This window comes from Leuresthes tenuis, unplaced genomic scaffold (assembly GCF_036924035.1).
Source record: "Leuresthes tenuis unplaced genomic scaffold, fLeuTen1.0.hap1 SCAF_6, whole genome shotgun sequence".
NCBI classification, from domain to species: Eukaryota; Metazoa; Chordata; class Actinopteri; order Atheriniformes; family Atherinopsidae; genus Leuresthes; species Leuresthes tenuis.
Genome location: NW_027325360.1, coordinates 934,389 through 953,210, shown reverse-complemented (window position 1 = coordinate 953,210; position 18,822 = coordinate 934,389). Strand labels below are relative to the sequence as shown.

At 46.3% G+C, this 18,822-nt stretch overlaps 2 protein-coding genes across 3 annotated transcripts; both read right to left on the bottom strand.

Annotated features, from left to right (window-relative positions):
- Positions 1–331: 331 nt before the first annotated feature.
- Positions 332–7,017, bottom strand: surf4l (surfeit 4, like). The gene is made up of 6 exons (XM_072387151.1): positions 6,803–7,017; positions 3,595–3,781; positions 2,196–2,272; positions 1,022–1,065; positions 760–949; positions 332–694 (listed from the first exon to the last, which is right to left on the bottom strand). Exons 1-6 carry the CDS (start codon positions 6,848–6,850, stop codon positions 428–430), a joined length of 813 nt encoding a protein of 270 aa, XP_072243252.1. The 5' UTR covers positions 6,851–7,017; the 3' UTR covers positions 332–427.
- A 656-nt stretch (positions 7,018–7,673) lies between these two features.
- ciz1b (cdkn1a interacting zinc finger protein 1b) lies at positions 7,674–18,197 on the bottom strand. 2 transcript variants are annotated; one of them, XM_072387146.1, is made up of 14 exons: positions 18,024–18,197; positions 17,245–17,346; positions 17,092–17,173; positions 16,874–17,025; positions 16,553–16,617; positions 16,430–16,485; positions 16,218–16,358; positions 14,810–14,904; positions 14,539–14,632; positions 14,358–14,462; positions 12,453–12,608; positions 12,312–12,366; positions 12,118–12,239; positions 7,674–7,992 (listed from the first exon to the last, which is right to left on the bottom strand). In XM_072387146.1, the coding sequence occupies exons 2-14, from the start codon at positions 17,271–17,273 to the stop codon at positions 7,933–7,935; spliced, it is 1,212 nt and encodes a 403-aa protein (XP_072243247.1). In that variant the 5' UTR covers positions 17,274–17,346; positions 18,024–18,197; the 3' UTR covers positions 7,674–7,932. The 2 variants fall into 2 exon arrangements, with proteins under 2 accessions (XP_072243247.1, XP_072243248.1); XM_072387147.1 differs by having other exon boundaries at positions 16,430–16,482; positions 18,024–18,196.
- Positions 18,198–18,822: the final 625 nt, after the last annotated feature.

The window sequence follows — 18,822 nt, the reverse complement described above, 5'->3', positions numbered from 1 at the left end:
TTGTTTTTCTGATAAAACAAAGAAAATAAACTTTGTTTTTCTGAAAAAACAAAGAAAATAAACTTTGTTTTTCAGATAAAACAAAGAAAATAAAAATAATTTTTCTGATAAAACAAAGAAAATAAATTTTATTTTTCTGATAAAACAAAATAAACTTTGTTTTTCTGATAAAACAAAGAAAATAAAAATTATTTTTCAGATAAAACAAAGAAAATAAACTTTGTTTTTCTGATAAAACAAAGAAAATAAACTTTGTTTTTCTGATAAAACAAAGAAAATAAACTTTATTTGCTGCTTTTCCTGATTAAAGTTTGCTGAATCTTGATTAAACTGAATCAAACATTCGGACAGCAGCAGACACTGAGGCGCCCCCTGCTGGTCACACAGTGAAAGTGAAAATAAATAAAGGAAATGCCGCTCCTCCTTCTCACCACTCCTTCTTCTTCTCGTCCATGGACACGCCGCCGGGCCCCAGCGCCACCACCAGCAGCAGGCCCCCGATCACCGACAGGGTCTGGAAGAAGTCGTACTTGAGGAAGTCGTGCATGGGCGTGTGCGCGGGGACGCTCCAGAAGGCGTTGAAGGTCACGTTGACGCAGAACAGCCAGGCGACGAGCGTCAGCGCCGCCAGCTTCGTCTTAAAGCCCACGGCCACCAGCACCATGAGGCCCGTTCCCACCAGGTTCTGCAGCACCTGGAAACGGGTGCCAGTCAGTTTGAGGCCACTCTGACCGGTGGAGTTCTGGTTCTGTTACTCACGCTGAGCGGGCTGAGGTCCAGGTGCAGCAGCGTCATGAACATGAGGACGAGGAGGACTCTTCCTCCCAGCTGCAGCAGGTGTTTGGGTGAACTCTGGCGCCCGAGCGATGGAACGCCGGCGAAGACGCTGCGAGCTTCCTCCCGACACTCAGCGAGAAGCAGAAGGAGGCCGCCGCCCAGCGCCAGGTTCCTGCACGGGAGGAAGAGGAGGGTTTCTGAGGTCATGTGACAGGTGTGGGGGCGGGGCCTGCAGGAGACTCACCTCATGAGGAACTTTGGGTCCCAGAAGATGCTGTAGGCCACGGTCTGCAGGGACAAACGGTTTAGTCATTAACAGCCGACAGTGAACGCAACACAGCTCTGATGCATTCACGTTCGTCTCTGAAACTCAGTTATTTATGAAAGCAGCTGGGAGTCCTCTGATTGGCTCGTGTTCATCTTTAGCTCCTCCTCTGAGCAGCAGCGCCCCCTGCTGCACCTCCAGAGCATCGTGTGAACATGAACCAAACACCTGCAGGTGAGCAGGACCTTTTATCACAACCTCCAACAAACCAAAACTAGAATAAAACTCCAACGAATCGTGTGATTTTAACTCGTCACATTTCCTGAATAAACTGAACTGATCATGTGACTAAAATCAGTGACTTTAAGATAATGAAAAGGAAAATAAAACTTCTGACTGCAGATTTCAGCTTGTTCAGATCAGTTTTTCTGGCTCTGGTGTTCCTCAGGGTTCTGTATTTGCATCCCTTCTGTTTCTCTACACGATACTAATCAGCTTAGTTAGATACTAACTCGATAACCTGCAGACATAAGGATCTGAATGAGGTCACAGTAACTTTACTTCAGACCAGGCACTGTCCTTTCATTTAAAAGTCTTTGAACACATCGTTTCACCTCCGTTTGTATCATCTTAACATCCCGTCCAAACACATCAGGCGTAATTTCAGCTGCATTCCTGGAAATCTTTAAGCTTAAATCTAAGACAGAGCAGTCAGAGGTCCAACAGGAAATGACCGAGCTCCATCACATCTTAAAGATCTCAGAGCTGGATATTTTCCCAGCACTTTGCTCTCAGGCTGCAGGTTTATTTGTGTTTTAAAAGTCCAGCTTTGTGCTCGGCTGCTCTGACGGAGAGACAGTGGCTCCCCGATATGTGGAGTCTGATTTGACTTCTTTCTGTAATAAACAACCAAAGAAAAGGACTTTTTCAGGATGTGCTTCACTGGAACTGAGACTTGTTAAACTTCTGATCCTTTATGATGCAGGAAAGTTCAGTTCAGTTCACTTTCTTTGCGTTTTGTTCAGCTGACGTCAGAAATCAGAGGTGTTTTCAGGAGGAAGTGAAACCTTTTTTCTTTCACTGCTCTCAGGAGTGAAAGGAGCTCAGATTTGAATCCTTAGGGTGGCGTTTAGAGGGCAGGTGTGACACCTACCTGCAGAGTGATGACGCCGAACAGAGCGCAGCAGGCGTGGAGCACCAAGTTCCTGCTGAGGATCAGCAGGCAGCTTCCTGCAGACACATGCAGCAGCGTTACTCATTTAATATATATATTCTCCTGTTTTAACTCCGCCTCCTGCTTTAACTCCGCCTCCTGCTTTAACTCCGCCTCCTGTTTTAACCCCGCCTCCTGTTTTAACTCCGCCTCCTGCTTTAACTCCGCCTCCTGCTTTAACTCCGCCTCCTGCAGGAGCAACAACATCCCATCAGTCAGCGGGGTCACATGGAACTGGAAAGATCGGATTAAAGGCTAAATTACACTAAGACTGAGTTATTAAGTTCATGTTTACATGTTAGTTTGACTAAATATTGGACCGAATCGGGCCGCTCGCAGTCGGATTAAGACCCCGAGATAACTTTATATTCACACTAAACGTGCACGAAGACGGATCGGATCGAGCGTTCTGAGCATGCTCCAGATTTTTTCCGGGCACAATAAACTCAGAATTAAACGAAGGCAAGGGTTTAAATCATGGATGAACTTTACCAGAGTTCCCGTCTGGGTGGTCAAGCCAATTGCCTCTGAATCTGGAGTGGTGTTTTGTACGTTTTGTTTTGGAGTATCATGCTAACAGCATGCTAATGAACACCAAGCTGCAGCTGCATGTTTGCGTGAGAAAGGAGCCGAACGGGTGAAGAATGGTGCAGCGTTCCCAAATAAATAGTCAGCGCGGTTAAAGGATAATTACAATAAAACTGAGTTATTCAGCTTATGTAACAAGCTTAATCCGACAAGAAATCGAATCGGATCGGGTTACTTGCGATTGAATTAAGTCCCTGAGATAACTCGGATCGGATCGAGCGTTCTGCTCCAGATTTTTCCCCGGGGTCATCCCCCGGAAATCGGATCGAATTAAGACCCGAGATAACTCGAAGTGGAAGGAGACGATATTCCTGTTGCTGCCGTCAGAAAGAAAGAAACAAGGCGATGGAGAATGCGCCGTTGTGCATCGTCTGTTCCATAACCAGCTCATCACAGATGGAGAGGGACGCAGCTTCATCTCGCTCTGCGTTCGCCATCTTTCTGAATGCCTGAGTTTGTTGTTGTTGGTGGTGAAGACGTCAACAGGAAGTGTCTCTATTAGCGATAGCTGAAATGGGGACAGCGCCACCTATGGTACCGGGGTATGACATGCTTTGTGCCAGTGATTCCATTCATTCACCGCCATATATCCAAGGATAATTACCCTCAGATAAGGAGCAGAACCCAAATGTAGCTCCAGCTAATCTCACCATGTGGACCCACTGAGTGTTCTGTTCTGAGAGTTCTGCAGATACCAGAACCAGCTCTCAGCTGGAACCAGTCTGCATGAGTTCTGGTGAGTGTTTGTTACCGAGCTGTCCCAGCAGGTTGATCAGGACGAAGAAGTTGGCGAGGAAGCCTCCGCAGCTCCAGACGGAGTCGATGTAGCCGCTCTGGTCCGTCCACTGGAACCACATCCGGATGCTGTCCTCCAGGAAGGTGCTGACCAGACAGAGGCGGCCCACGTGGGGGAGGTGGTGCTTGGTGACCCGCAGGAACTGCAGCGCATGGGGGGGGTTCTGATTAATGCCTCCACATAAAGACAGTGTCAAACCGAAGTGGTTGGTTTTACCTTCAGGACTGGTTAAACTGGTTATAGAGCTTATTAATCTGGTTATAGAACTGATTAAACTGGTTATAGAGCTGGTTAACCTGGTTATAGAACTGATTAACCTGGTTATAGAGCTTATTAACCTGGTTATAGAACTGATTAAACTGGTTATAGAGCTTATTAACCTGGTTATAGAACTGGTTAAACTGGTTATAGAGCTTATTAACCTGGTTATAGAACGGATTAAACTGGTTATAGAGCTGGTTAACCTGGTTATAGAACTGATTAACCTGGTTATAGAGCTTATTAACCTGGTTATAGAACGGATTAAACTGGTTATAGAGCTGGTTAACCTGGTTATAGAACTGATTAACCTGGTTATAGAGCTTATTAACCTGGTTATAGAACTGATTAAACTGGTTATAGAGCTGGTTATAGAACTGATTAACCTGGTTATAGAGCTTATTAACCTGGTTATAGAACTGATTAAACAGGTTATAGAGCTTATTAACCTGGTTATAGAACTGGTTAAACTGGTTATAGAGCTGGTTAACCTGGTTATAGAACTGATTAACCTGGTTATAGAGCTGGTTAACCTGGTTATAGAACTGATTAACCTGGTTATAGAGCTTATTAACCTGGTTATAGAACTGATTAACCTGGTTATAGAGCTTATTAACCTGGTTATAGAACTGATTAAACAGGTTATAGAGCTTATTAACCTGGTTATAGAACTGGTTAAACTGGTTATAGAGCTTATTAACCTGGTTATAGAACTGATTAAACTGGTTATAGAGCTGGTTAACCTGGTTATAGAACTGATTAAACTGGTTATAGAGCTGGTTAACCTGGTTATAGAACTGATTAACCTGGTTATAGAACTGATTAACCTGGTTATAGAGCTTATTAACCTGGTTATAGAACTGATTAAACTGGTTATAGAGCTTATTAACCTGGTTATAGAACTGGTTAAACTGGTTATAGAGCTTATTAACCTGGTTATAGAACGGATTAAACTGGTTATAGAGCTGGTTAACCTGGTTATAGAACTGATTAACCTGGTTATAGAGCTTATTAACCTGGTTATAGAACGGATTAAACTGGTTATAGAGCTGGTTAACCTGGTTATAGAACTGATTAACCTGGTTATAGAGCTTATTAACCTGGTTATAGAACTGATTAACCTGGTTATAGAGCTTATTAACCTGGTTATAGAACTGATTAAACAGGTTATAGAGCTTATTAACCTGGTTATAGAACTGGTTAAACTGGTTATAGAGCTGGTTAACCTGGTTATAGAACTGATTAACCTGGTTATAGAGCTGGTTAACCTGGTTATAGAACTGATTAACCTGGTTATAGAGCTTATTAATCTGGTTATAGAACTGATTAACCTGGTTATAGAGCTTATTAACCTGGTTATAGAACTGATTAAACAGGTTATAGAGCTTATTAACCTGGTTATAGAACTGGTTAAACTGGTTATAGAGCTTATTAACCTGGTTATAGAACTGATTAAACTGGTTATAGAGCTGGTTAACCTGGTTTTAGAACTGATTAAACTGGTTATAGAGCTGGTTAACCTGGTTATAGAACTGATTAACCTGGTTATAGAGCTTATTAACCTGGTTATAGAACTGATTAAACTGGTTATAGAGCTTATTAACCTGGTTATAGAACTGATTAAACTGGTTATAGAGCTGGTTAACCTGGTTATAGAACTGATTAACCTGGTTATAGAGCTTATTAACCTGGTTATAGAACTGATTAAACTGGTTATAGAGCTTATTAACCTGGTTATAGAACTGGTTAAACTGGTTATAGAGCTTATTAACCTGGTTATGGAACTGATTAAACTGGTTATAGAGCTTATTAACCTGGTTATAGAGCTTATTAACCTGGTTATAGAACTGATTAAACTGGTTATAGAGCTTATTAACCTGGTTATAGAACTGATTAAACTGGTTATAGAGCTTATTAACCTGGTTATAGAACTGGTTAAACTGGTTATGGAACTGATTAAACTGGTTATAGAGCTGGTTAAACTGGTTCTTTATGTTTAGATGCCATTTTATCGCAGCACCTCGTCAGCTTTCCTTTAAAGTTAAAAGTGCTCCTAAACAGGTGATAGAATATAAATGCAACAAACCCCTTTTTAAAGAGTTAAGTTAGTGTATTTAACTTGGATTTGTTAGATTAGTCTGTTCAGTTGTCATCTTGGTGCAGATCAATAACTTTCCAACATGGCTGATGGTGTGATTAATAAAACAAGCTGGAACATTTGAATCTGCAGTTTGAGGCCATGCTTTGACTGGAGGCTGATCAGCATCATGGGCGTGTCCGTGCGTGTGACATCCTCCTCAGAAACCAGGGAAACTCCAGCCGTTTGAAATAAACCAGCACGTGAAGCTACCTGTTGGAATGAAAGTGACTCAAACCTGCTTTTAACCTTTGAACTGATGCCAGATTGTTAAGATTTTAACATTTTTCAGATCACTTTTGGAACAGAAATTAAACCCCAATCCGATAACTTCCGTTTCAACTGCTGCACGACCAGACTTAGTTGGAAATTTAGTCATTTTAACACTTCCGTGACCGTCCGCGGGGACGCACGACGCGTAAGAAATACCTTAAAGCTTTAGGACATTTTCAGGACCCTCCTCCTTCTTTCGGCATACTCAGTGGAACTCTTTTTAAGACTTTTTAATCCTTTTCTTATCCTCATGAAAGTTGAAGTTTTCCTCCCTGTTTTCCTGTTCCACCCTCCGGTCAAAGGGATTTAGTTTTTTCCTTTACAATCACCAAAGTTCACCTTTTAGGCATCAGAGTGCCCGAGTTATTCAGCTGACTTTATATCAAACCACCAGCACCGAGCTCAAAGCTGAATCCAACCACTGGACTTTTTACCGACTCCCAGCCCTGTGTGCGGCCGGCTCAGGGTGCGTGATTCCCGGGTAGAGCAGCTCACCTGGTCCGCCACGTCCTCCGCCTGGCTCATCAGGTCTCCGTGTCCCATCTCTGCCTCCGCTGAATACAGCACTTCAGGTCCCGGTCCGACTCGCTCTGATGATGGTGATGATGTCCAGCCGCTGCCTCCTCCGACCCACAATTCTCCGCGCTGAGCAGGAGCGCGCCCCTCGTGGCCGGGCGCGGTGCCGCATGCCACGTGGACAGACCAACAGATGAAATGTTTCTCTGATTTCTTTCTGAACTGACAGCTTGAGGTTGTGTAACAAACACGTTTATGTGCTTCATGAATTCAGATTTAATTACCCCCCCCCCACCCTAAAGTATTTCCACCATTACATCATAATTATGACCAACCAGAAAACAAAGGCTGCGAGTTCATTTTTTAAACTTTCCTTTCTGATAAAGCTTATAGTTAGGGATGGCTCAGGTGAGCCTGAAACATCCCATAGTTCTGCTGCTATAGGCCCAGCCTGCTGGGGAGCTCCCATGATGCACCTCTCCTCCCTCCATGTACAGATGACATCATTGCTGTCATTAACTTGTGTTTCTCTCTCTCAGCAGGTGTCTCTGGCCTGGTGTTACGCTGCTTGTTGTCCCCTCTTTCCTGTCCTCTCAGCCCCAGCTGGTCCAGGCAGATGGACCCTTCCTGGTTCTGGTTCTGATGGAGGTTTCTTCCTGGTTCTGGTTCTGATGGAGGTTTCTTCCTGGTTCTGGTTCTGATGGAGGTTTCTTCCTGGTTCTGGTTCTGATGGAGGTTTCTTCCTGTTTAAAGGGAGTTTTTTCCCTCCACAGTCGAACTGAACTGAACTCAATTAACAGTGAGACAGCATCTTATTTAAAATACAAATAAATAGACACAAACATCCTCAAAGAGTTCACTGCTGGTCTGGTTTATTGTTGCCTTCGTCTCCAGAGTCGCTGCTGATGGACAGAAAGAAGCGTTCAGCTCCTTTAAGGTCAACCTGCAGTTCCAGCAGCAGCCACCGGGTGTCAGCAGAGTTCACCCTGAGCACCTGTGGTCAGAGTTCAGACTGTTCACCTGCAGCACGTCAGCCAATCAGGAGCCCAGACAGCCGGATGATGATCACCTGGGTGCACTGATGCATGATGGGAAACGGTGTGAACAGGTCAGGTCAGATCTGAGCCTTGGTCGTCCTCCTTCTTTATCCTCCTGTGAGCTCTGTGGCTCTGGGGTTAGAGTTAGGGATGTGTGTTAGGGTTTTATTCAGAGGGAATCAGGGTGTTACCTGCAGGTTCAGGTAGTGTGTGTGTTACCTGCAGTGTGTGTGTTACCTGCAGGTTCAGGTAGTGTGTGTGTTACCTGCAGGTTCAGGTAGTGTGTGAGTTACCTGCAGGTTCAGGTAGTGTGTGTGTTACCTGCAGGTTCAGGTAGTGTGTGAGTTACCTGCAGGTTCAGGTAGTGTGTGAGTTACCTGCAGGTTCAGGTAGTGTGTGTGTTACCTGCAGGTTCAGGTAGTGTGTGAGTTACCTGCAGGTTCAGGTAGTGTGTGTGTTACCTGCAGGTTCAGGTAGTGTGTGTGTTACCTGCAGGTTCAGGTAGTGTGTGTGTTACCTGCAGGTTCAGGTAGTGTGTGAGTTACCTGCAGGTTCAGGTAGTGTGTGTGTTACCTGCAGGTTCAGGTAGTGTGTGTGTTACCTGCAGGTTCAGGTAGTGTGTGAGTTACCTGCAGGTTCAGGTAGTGTGTGTGTTACCTGCAGGTTCAGGTAGTGTGTGTGTTACCTGCAGGTTCAGGTAGTGTGTGAGTTACCTGCAGGTTCAGGTAGTGTGTGTGTTACCTGCAGGTTCAGGTAGTGTGTGTGTTACCTGCAGGTTCAGGTAGTGTGTGAGTTACCTGCAGGTTCAGGTAGTGTGTGTGTTACCTGCAGTGTGTGAGTTACCTGCAGGTTCAGGTAGTGTGTGTGTTACCTGCAGTGTGTGAGTTACCTGCAGGTTCAGGTAGTGTGTGAGTTACCTGCAGGTTCAGGTAGTGTGTGTGTTACCTGCAGGTTCAGGTAGTGTGTGTGTTACCTGCAGGTTCAGGTAGTGTGTGTGTTACCTGCAGGTTCAGGTAGTGTGTGAGTTACCTGCAGGTTCAGGTAGTGTGTGAGTTACCTGCAGGTTCAGGTAGTGTGTGAGTTACCTGCAGGTTCAGGTAGTGTGTGTGTTACCTGCAGGTTCAGGTAGTGTGTGTGTTACCTGCAGTGTGTGTGTTACCTGCAGGTTCAGGTAGTGTGTGAGTTACCTGCAGGTTCAGGTAGTGTGTGTGTTACCTGCAGGTTCAGGTAGTGTGTGTGTTACCTGCAGGTTCAGGTAGTGTGTGAGTTACCTGCAGGTTCAGGTAGTGTGTGTGTTACCTGCAGGTTCAGGTAGTGTGTGTGTTACCTGCAGGTTCAGGTAGTGTGTGTGTTACCTGCAGGTTCAGGTAGTGTGTGTGTTACCTGCAGGTTCAGGTAGTGTGTGTGTTACCTGCAGGTTCAGGTAGTGTGTGTGTTACCTGCAGGTTCAGGTAGTGTGTGTGTTACCTGCAGGTTCAGGTAGTGTGTGAGTTACCTGCAGGTTCAGGTAGTGTGTGTGTTACCTGCAGGTTCAGGTAGTGTGTGTGTTACCTGCAGGTTCAGGTAGTGTGTGAGTTACCTGCAGGTTCAGGTAGTGTGTGAGTTACCTGCAGGTTCAGGTAGTGTGTGTGTTACCTGCAGGTTCAGGTAGTGTGTGAGTTACCTGCAGGTTCAGGTAGTGTGTGAGTTACCTGCAGGTTCAGGTAGTGTGTGTGTTACCTGCAGGTTCAGGTAGTGTGTGAGTTACCTGCAGGTTCAGGTAGTGTGTGTGTTACCTGCAGGTTCAGGTAGTGTGTGAGTTACCTGCAGGTTCAGGTAGTGTGTGTGTTACCTGCAGGTTCAGGTAGTGTGTGAGTTACCTGCAGGTTCAGGTAGTGTGTGAGTTACCTGCAGGTTCAGGTAGTGTGTGTGTTACCTGCAGGTTCAGGTAGTGTGTGAGTTACCTGCAGGTTCAGGTAGTGTGTGTGTTACCTGCAGGTTCAGGTAGTGTGTGAGTTACCTGCAGGTTCAGGTAGTGTGTGAGTTACCTGCAGGTTCAGGTAGTGTGTGTGTTACCTGCAGGTTCAGGTAGTGTGTGAGTTACCTGCAGGTTCAGGTAGTGTGTGAGTTACCTGCAGGTTCAGGTAGTGTGTGTGTTACCTGCAGGTTCAGGTAGTGTGTGAGTTACCTGCAGGTTCAGGTAGTGTGTGAGTTACCTGCAGGTTCAGGTAGTGTGTGTGTTACCTGCAGGTTCAGGTAGTGTGTGTGTTACCTGCAGGTTCAGGTAGTGTGTGAGTTACCTGCAGGTTCAGGTAGTGTGTGTGTTACCTGCAGGTTCAGGTAGTGTGTGAGTTACCTGCAGGTTCAGGTAGTGTGTGTGTTACCTGCAGGTTCAGGTAGTGTGTGTGTTACCTGCAGGTTCAGGTAGTGTGTGAGTTACCTGCAGGTTCAGGTAGTGTGTGTGTTACCTGCAGGTTCAGGTAGTGTGTGAGTTACCTGCAGGTTCAGGTAGTGTGTGTGTTACCTGCAGGTTCAGGTAGTGTGTGTGTTACCTGCAGGTTCAGGTAGTGTGTGAGTTACCTGCAGGTTCAGGTAGTGTGTGTGTTACCTGCAGGTTCAGGTAGTGTGTGAGTTACCTGCAGGTTCAGGTAGTGTGTGTGTTACCTGCAGGTTCAGGTAGTGTGTGTGTTACCTGCAGGTTCAGGTAGTGTGTGTGTTACCTGCAGGTTCAGGTAGTGTGTGAGTTACCTGCAGGTTCAGGTAGTGTGTGTGTTACCTGCAGGTTCAGGTAGTGTGTGTGTTACCTGCAGGTTCAGGTAGTGTGTGTGTTACCTGCAGGTTCAGGTAGTGTGTGAGTTACCTGCAGGTTCAGGTAGTGTGTGAGTTACCTGCAGTGTGTGTGTTACCTGCAGGTTCAGGTAGTGTGTGTGTTACCTGCAGGTTCAGGTAGTGTGTGAGTTACCTGCAGGTTCAGGTAGTGTGTGAGTTACCTGCAGGTTCAGGTAGTGTGTGTGTTACCTGCAGGTTCAGGTAGTGTGTGTGTTACCTGCAGGTTCAGGTAGTGTGTGTGTTACCTGCAGGTTCAGGTAGTGTGTGAGTTACCTGCAGGTTCAGGTAGTGTGTGAGTTACCTGCAGGTTCAGGTAGTGTGTGTGTTACCTGCAGGTTCAGGTAGTGTGTGTGTTACCTGCAGGTTCAGGTAGTGTGTGAGTTACCTGCAGGTTCAGGTAGTGTGTGTGTTACCTGCAGGTTCAGGTAGTGTGTGTGTTACCTGCAGGTTCAGGTAGTGTGTGTGTTACCTGCAGGTTCAGGTAGTGTGTGTGTTACCTGCAGGTTCAGGTAGTGTGTGAGTTACCTGCAGGTTCAGGTAGTGTGTGTGTTACCTGCAGGTTCAGGTAGTGTGTGAGTTACCTGCAGGTTCAGGTAGTGTGTGTGTTACCTGCAGGTTCAGGTAGTGTGTGTGTTACCTGCAGGTTCAGGTAGTGTGTGTGTTACCTGCAGGTTCAGGTAGTGTGTGTGTTACCTGCAGGTTCAGGTAGTGTGTGTGTTACCTGCAGGTTCAGGTAGTGTGTGTGTTACCTGCAGGTTCAGGTAGTGTGTGTGTTACCTGCAGGTTCAGGTAGTGTGTGTGTTACCTGCAGGTTCAGGTAGTGTGTGTGTTACCTGCAGGTTCAGGTAGTGTGTGTGTTACCTGCAGGTTCAGGTAGTGTGTGTGTTACCTGCAGGTTCAGGTAGTGTGTGAGTTACCTGCAGGTTCAGGTAGTGTGTGTGTTACCTGCAGGTTCAGGTAGTGTGTGTGTTACCTGCAGGTTCAGGTAGTGTGTGTGTTACCTGCAGGTTCAGGTAGTGTGTGTGTTACCTGCAGGTTCAGGTAGTGTGTGTGTTACCTGCAGGTTCAGGTAGTGTGTGTGTTACCTGCAGGTTCAGGTAGTGTGTGAGTTACCTGCAGGTTCAGGTAGTGTGTGTGTTACCTGCAGGTTCAGGTAGTGTGTGAGTTACCTGCAGGTTCAGGTAGTGTGTGTGTTACCTGCAGGTTCAGGTAGTGTGTGAGTTACCTGCAGGTTCAGGTAGTGTGTGAGTTACCTGCAGGTTCAGGTAGTGTGTGTGTTACCTGCAGGTTCAGGTAGTGTGTGTGTTACCTGCAGGTTCAGGTAGTGTGTGTGTTACCTGCAGGTTCAGGTAGTGTGTGTGTTACCTGCAGGTTCAGGTAGTGTGTGAGTTACCTGCAGGTTCAGGTAGTGTGTGAGTTACCTGCAGGTTCAGGTAGTGTGTGTGTTACCTGCAGGTTCAGGTAGTGTGTGCGCGTCCTGCAGTGCGTGTGGCGAGCAGCAGTTTCTCCGTAGAAGAACTTGTTGCAGAGTCGACACACGAAGCCGCGCACGGGAACCACAAAACTACTTCCTGTGGAGAGACAGGAAACGGTTTCATCACTGCTACTTCCTGTTGACAGAGTCCACAGGAGCGCGCACGTACCATAGGTCACGTGAGGGTCGTGCTCCTCAGCGTCCGACTCCTCAGTGTCGACCATCTGAAAAACACATCCCAGCCAGGTCAGCTCCTGAAAACACCTCCAGAACCAGAACAGAACCAGAACAGAACCAGAACAGAACAGACCTCTAACACCGGCTTCGTTGACTCCTCCTCGCCTTCATCCTCCTCCTCCTCCTCATCTGCCACATCCACCTCTTCCTCCTCCTCCTCCTCCTCTTTGAAGCAGCCGACAGCATCCACAGTGATAAGCTCCTCCTCCTGAGCCTCCTCCAGGAGCACCTGGCAGGTGACAGGTGTGAAGGTTAACATCTGCAGCATCAGAAACAAACTCAAACATTTGCTGTACTTCTTTTAATTTCGTATTTGACTTTGTCTCTTTTTGGTAATTTTGTCCCTTTTCGGTCATTTTAACTCTATTTTTGGTCATTTTGTCCCTTTTTGGGTAATTTTGTCCCTTTTTGGTCATTTTGTCCCTTTTTGGTCATTTTAACACTTTTGGACATTTTGTCCCTTTTTGGTCATTTTAACTCTTGGCTGGTCATTTTGTCCCTTTAACTCTTGGCTGGTCATTTTGTCCCTTTTTGGTCATTTTAACTCTTAGCTGGTCATTTTGTCCCTTTTTGGTCATTTTTAACTCTCTTTTGGTCATTTTGTCCCTTTTTGGTCATTTTTAACTCTCTTTTGGTCATTTTAACTCTTTTTGGACATTTTGTCCCTTTTTGGTCATATTACCTCTTTTTGGTCATTTTGTCAATTTTTGCTCATTTTAACTCTTTTTTGGGTCATTTTGTCCCTTTTTGCTCATTTTAACTCTTGGCTGGTCATTTTGTCCCTTTTTGGTCATTTTTAACTCTCTTTTGGTCATTTTAACTCTTTTTGGACATTTTGTCCCTTTTTGGTCATTTTAACTCTTGGCTGGTCATTTTGTCCCTTTTTGGTCATTTTAACTCTTGGCTGGTCATTTTGTCCCTTTTTGGTCATTTTAACTCTTGGCTGGTCATTTTGTCCCTTTTTGGTCATTTTTAACTCTCTTTTGGTCATTTTAACTCTTTTTGGACATTTTGTCCCTTTTTGGTCATTTTAACTCTTGGTGGTCATTTTGTCCCTTTTTGGTCATATTACCTCTTTTTGGTCATTTTGTCAATTTTTGCTCATTTTAACTCTTTTATGGGTCATTTTGTCCCTTTTTGCTCATTTTAACTCTTGGCTGGTCATTTTGTCCCTTTAACTCTTGGCTGGTCATTTTGTCCCTTTTTGGTCATTTTAACTCTTGGCTGGTCATTTTGTCCCTTTTTGGTCATTTTAACTCTTGGCTGGTCATTTTGTCTCTTTTTGGTCATTTTTAACTCTCTTTTGGTCATTTTAACTCTTTTTGGACATTTTGTCCCTTTTTGGTCATATTACCTCTTTTTGGTCATTTTGTCAATTTTTGCTAATTTTAACTCTTTTTTGGGTCATTTTGTCCCTTTTTGCTCATTTTAACTCTTGGCTGGTCATTTTGTCCCTTTTTGGTAATTTTAACTCTTGGCTGGTCATTTTGTCCCTTTTTGGTAATTTTAACTCTTGGCTGGTCATTTTGTCCCTTTGAACTCTTTCTTTGGGGTCATTTTGTCCTTTTAACTCTTGGCTGGTCATTTTGTCCCTTTTTGGTAATTTTAACTCTTGGCTGGTCATTTTGTCCCTTTTTTGGTCATTTTAACTCTTTTTTTATTATAATTTTGTCCCTTTTTGGTCATTTTAACTCTTGGCTGGTCATTTTGTCCCTTTTTGGTCATTTTAACTCTTTTTTTGGGTCATTTTGTCCCTTTTTGGTCATTTTAACTCTTTTTCTTGGGTCATTTTAACTCTTTTTTGGGTCATTTTGTCCCTTTTTGATGATTTTAACTCTTTTTGGGGTAATTTTGTCCCTTTTAACTCTTTTTTTGGTAATTTTGTCCCTTTTTGGTCATTTTAACTCTTTTTTTGGGGTCATTTTAACTCTTTTATTGGTCATGTTAACCCTTTCTGGTTGTCTAAGCAGTTGCTGACCTGCTGCTTGTGTTCTGCAGATTTCATGTGTTCCACAAACTTCCTCGGTGTCCTGAAGTGTTGTTTACACACCGGACAGAAAGGCCGGCACAGCTGCTTACACACCTGGATCAGACACAGGGCAGTTTGATGAGGTCGAGTCCCTCTCTGCAGCTTCATCTCTGAGCTTCTGTTTTCTCACCTTGTGCTGCTTCGTGCGTCGGTGGAGGATGACATCACCTGTGAAGTGGGTCTGGCAGGTGTCACACCAGCGTTTCGTTTCAGAGCGCCGCCCCCTGACAGCATCACAACACAAACACAACGGATTACCACACTGAACGCCGCTGAGCCCTGACGTCACAAACAGAAAAAGGGCGTCTTCAGGTGCTTTCGGTACCTCTGTGGTTCAGTCTGAGGGTTTTAATCTGGGCTTTGTTTTTCCGTGTAGCTTTCTGATGTGTGAGTGTTTGTACCTGTCCAGCAGGGTGTGTGCACTGAGGCGGATGCAGTGTGTGATCTGCTGCAGCTTCCTCAGGTGTTCTCCTCCTGACATGTGATCCTGGAACACCTGGACAACACACACATCTGAAGCTGTATGGATGCTTTTCTTTGGTATTTGTGTGCATCTTAAGTAAAGAGCAGATATCTTAGATTGAAGAGCAGCATTCCTTGGTTTCACACTCGGACTCTGAGCCTCCACCTGCACTCAGGCTGAAACTAAAGCTGAGCCAATAGAGAGCCAGGTATGATGCTGACATCACTTCCTCCTTGTGGGGTCACAACAAACAACGGACTGGAGCAACATGGATTAGGTTAGCTCTGATGATGCTACACTGAAGGAAAAAGGTCAGACCCAAACTGAGGAGGGATTCTACATCCCATCCGGCCTGGAAACGCCTCTGAAGGACCTCAGAACCCAGATCTGTGAGCAGGTGAGGGTCGGAACAAAGATGGAGCAACAGAACCACATCACCTGCAGAAAGCAGAGCTGTGACCCTGAGGTTCAGAACCAGACCCCCCCCCCCCCCCCCCCGACAGGTGCGTTTCTCACCTGGGGGGAGCTGCAGGTGTTTCTCACCTGGGGGGAGCTGCAGGTGTTTCTCACCTGGGGGGGGCTGCAGGTGTGTTTCTCACCTGGGGGGAGCGGCAGGTGTTTCTCACCTGTGGGGAGCTGCAGGTGAGTTTCTCACCTGGGGGGAGCTGCAGGTGTGTTTCTCACCTGGGGGGAGCTGCAGGTGTTTCTCACCTGGGGGGAGCTGCAGGTGTTTCTCACCTGGGGGGAGCTGCAGGTGTGTTTCTCACCTGTTTCTCACCTGGGGGGAGCTGCAGGTGCGTTTCTCACCTGGGGGGAGCTGCAGGTGTTTCTCACCTGGGGGGAGCTGCAGGTGTGTTTCTCACCTGGGGGGAGCTGCAGGTGTTTCTCACCTGGGGGGAGCTGCAGGTGTGTTTCTCACCTGGGGGGAGCTGCAGGTGTTTCTCACCTGGGGGGAGCTGCAGGTGTGTTTCTCACCTGTTTCTCACCTGGGGGGAGCTGCAGGTGTGTTTCTCACCTGTTTCTCACCTGGGGGGAGCTGCAGGTGTTTCTCACCTGGGGGGAGCTGCAGGTGCGTTTCTCACCTGGGGGGAGCTGCAGGTATTTCTCACCTGGGGGGAGCTGCAGGTGTGTTTCTCACCTGTTTCTCACCTGGGGGGAGCTGCAGGTGTGTTTCTCACCTGGGGGGAGCTGCAGGTGTGTTTCTCACCTGGGGGGAGCTGCAGGTGTTTCTCACCTGGGGGGGGCTGCAGGTGTGTTTCTCACCTGGGGGGAGCTGCAGGTGTGTTTCTCACCTGGGGGGAGCTGCAGGTGTTTCTCACCTGGGGGGAGCTGCAGGTGTTTCTCACCTGGGGGGAGCTGCAGGTGAGGTTGCAGACGTGACAGTGCAGTCCGGCTGTGTGTCTGTCGGCTGTCCGGTCCGTCGGTCCGAACTCTCTGCAGTCGCTGCGGCGCTGGATGGTGACCTTCAGCGACCCCGCGCTCTGCAGCTGAACACATCACAACACGCTCAGAGCCGCCTCCCGACACAGTTTCTTCTTTAACTAACGGTGTGGCTCACCTCGGCCGCCCGGCTGTCCTCTGCCGCCCCCTGCTGGTCAGGACGAGTAACATCTGCTGGAAACAAGCTTCATGAACGCCGTATCCCAGTAAACTCCTGATAAACCCCCCCCCACCTACACACCTGCTGCAGCACCACATGACCCAGGAGCTTCGTCTCTATTGGCCGATGCTGCCGCCTCCTCGTTCCTGTGGGAAACAGAGACGACTTCAAACACTTCCAAAGTTGTGATTTATGTCGACGTGAAGCTTTTCGAGGCTTGTTCTGTCACAGTGTGTCAAAGAGAAAAAACATGACTAATAAACATCTGCAGCTTTTTCTCCTGCTGTGTTTGGAGCTGAAGAAACAGAGCAACGTTCAGGAGGAATTCAAAGGAAAAGGTCTGAGAAACATTTTTTATTGTTCAATGCAGGAACCAGACCTAAAGTTGTTATTTCAACTCACCCATCTTGTCTCATTCTCTTTGACTCCGCCTCCCCCGACCCTTCATCAGACCCCGGACCTCTGTGGTTGCTCCGCCCCTCACTTCCGGTGTGTTCCCCTGAGGGGGCGGGGCTACAGCGTGGCCGTCTGTCAGCGCCTCCCGTCTCTGAAACCTGAAGAATGAAACCTGTGAGCTGATGCGTTCGCAGCCAGGCAGCAGCAGAGACCGTCTTAACTACCTGCTGAGGTGGCGCCACCAGTGCAGCACAGACAGGAAATCCAACGCTCGCCATGCTGCCCCCTGCTGCAGGTAGGAAACACCTGCAGGGACACGGAGCAGCTGTTCAACAGGTGATCAGAGGCCCAACCACCCACCGGCAGCTGACACTCACCTGTCCGTCCGCTGCGTGCGTTTCACCATGACGACGGTCCGACCCGCTGACCTCTGCACCCGTTTAGTTTGAACTTCCTCCACCTGGAGTCATGTGACTTATCTGTGTCCACAGGACAGACAGAACCACAGAAGAAGAAATAAATGCTGTTACCTTTAAAGCCTCCTAAACTGTGTTACTAAGTTTAATGAGCTGACATCTGTGACACTTTTTAAAACTAAAATCCTCCAACACAAAAACAGAGAAACGTCGAAGCTAAATTAATAATGAATCAAACATGAAATCATCAGCTTTTGGCTGAAATATCACACAAACCAGATTCAACCAACACCATGAAACTTTTCTCAGTCGGTTGAGTCTCAGTCATCCGGGTTAAGTCACCATAGGAGGGAATAAGGGCGACTGGACTTCTTTTCGTTTACAATCACGGTTATTTCTCCACTGAAGAGGCTAATTTATGAAGCAAACCGTCTTCTGTGTGGCTAATTTAAAGCGTGTCGGTGTTTAATATCTAAGCCGAATTATCCGCCGTCCTTTATCTTTTCTAAACACGTATTCATCGATATAATATGTGACCCGTCAAAAAGCCGATGAGCAAACAAACATTAGATTAGCGGACTTGAGCACTGAGCTGTGTGGCTAACATTAGCATTTTATAGTGACATCATTAGGAAAAAACAGTTCCATTTTATTCTCTTTTACGTGGTTGACAGCTTTCACCGCTGATCATCACAATAAAATACTGTGTCTGAATTTACGGACGCTTGAATTAAACTCACCTTTCTGCTCACAGGAAGCCAAAACATGAACCAGGCAGCGTCGCTGGTTGTCTGTTAGCCGCCATGTCGCCCCCTGCCGGCCCGGGGGAAGACTGCGGCTATCCGGGGAACTGCAGCCGTTTACATTCACAGCTGCAGCATGGCTTTCAAAAAAGGGTTTGCAGCATTATTTAATAAAAATATCCCTTTTTCTGACCCATAATCAAAAACGGCATACAAAATACATAAATATGTTATCATTAATACATTTAAAAAGCTTTTTGTAGCTTTTTGTTGTCTTGAAATGTATTATTTGTGTAGATATATAGACAGACAGACAGTTTATTTTGCTCAGTTTGTGTTCTTTTCTTCAAACAACATTTTCTTGCCACAAATGAAGAACAGATTTTTCTGTGAGGACACAACAGACACACAAATCCATCACAGATGCACAACTTAAAGCATGAGGACCGACCTTCAAAGGCAGCTCAGAACCAGCAAAGGATTCTGGGGATGAGTGAGATAAAAACATGTGTTTCAGAGGACAAAATAACCACGTTTTAACGTATTCATTGTGTAAAATACAGTGTGACATCACTGCACCCTGACCTGAACCTTCTGTGGAAACTTAAACCATAAAAGTTGGGCTCTGAAAGATGTTTCCACTGTAAAGTCGCTCTGAGCTGCAGGGATCCAAACAGAACTGCATTTTCCGTGCTTTATGGCTTCCACGGGACCCTTTAACAACTAGATCCCAACACTACTTCTGCATGTTTTCTGTCTCAGTTCAGCTCAGCAACACAAACTCTCGAACTCTCAG

Coding starts and splice junctions, on each gene's coding strand:
- surf4l (XM_072387151.1), bottom strand. CDS start 6,850: ATGGGACACGGAGACCTGATGAGCCAGGCGGAGGACGTGGCGGACCAG. Junction 3,782..6,802: donor CGGAGGACGTGGCGGACCAG/GTGAGCTGCTCT, acceptor CATGCGCTGCAG/TTCCTGCGGGTCACCAAGCA. Junction 950..1,021: donor GACCCAAAGTTCCTCATGAG/GTGAGTCTCCTG, acceptor CCTCCCGTGCAG/GAACCTGGCGCTGGGCGGCG.
- ciz1b (XM_072387146.1), bottom strand. CDS start 17,273: ATGGTGAAACGCACGCAGCGGACGGACAG. Junction 17,026..17,091: donor TGGTGGCGCCACCTCAGCAG/GTAGTTAAGACG, acceptor TTCATTCTTCAG/GTTTCAGAGACGGGAGGCGC. Junction 12,240..12,311: donor CGACCCTCACGTGACCTATG/GTACGTGCGCGC, acceptor GTCTCTCCACAG/GAAGTAGTTTTGTGGTTCCC.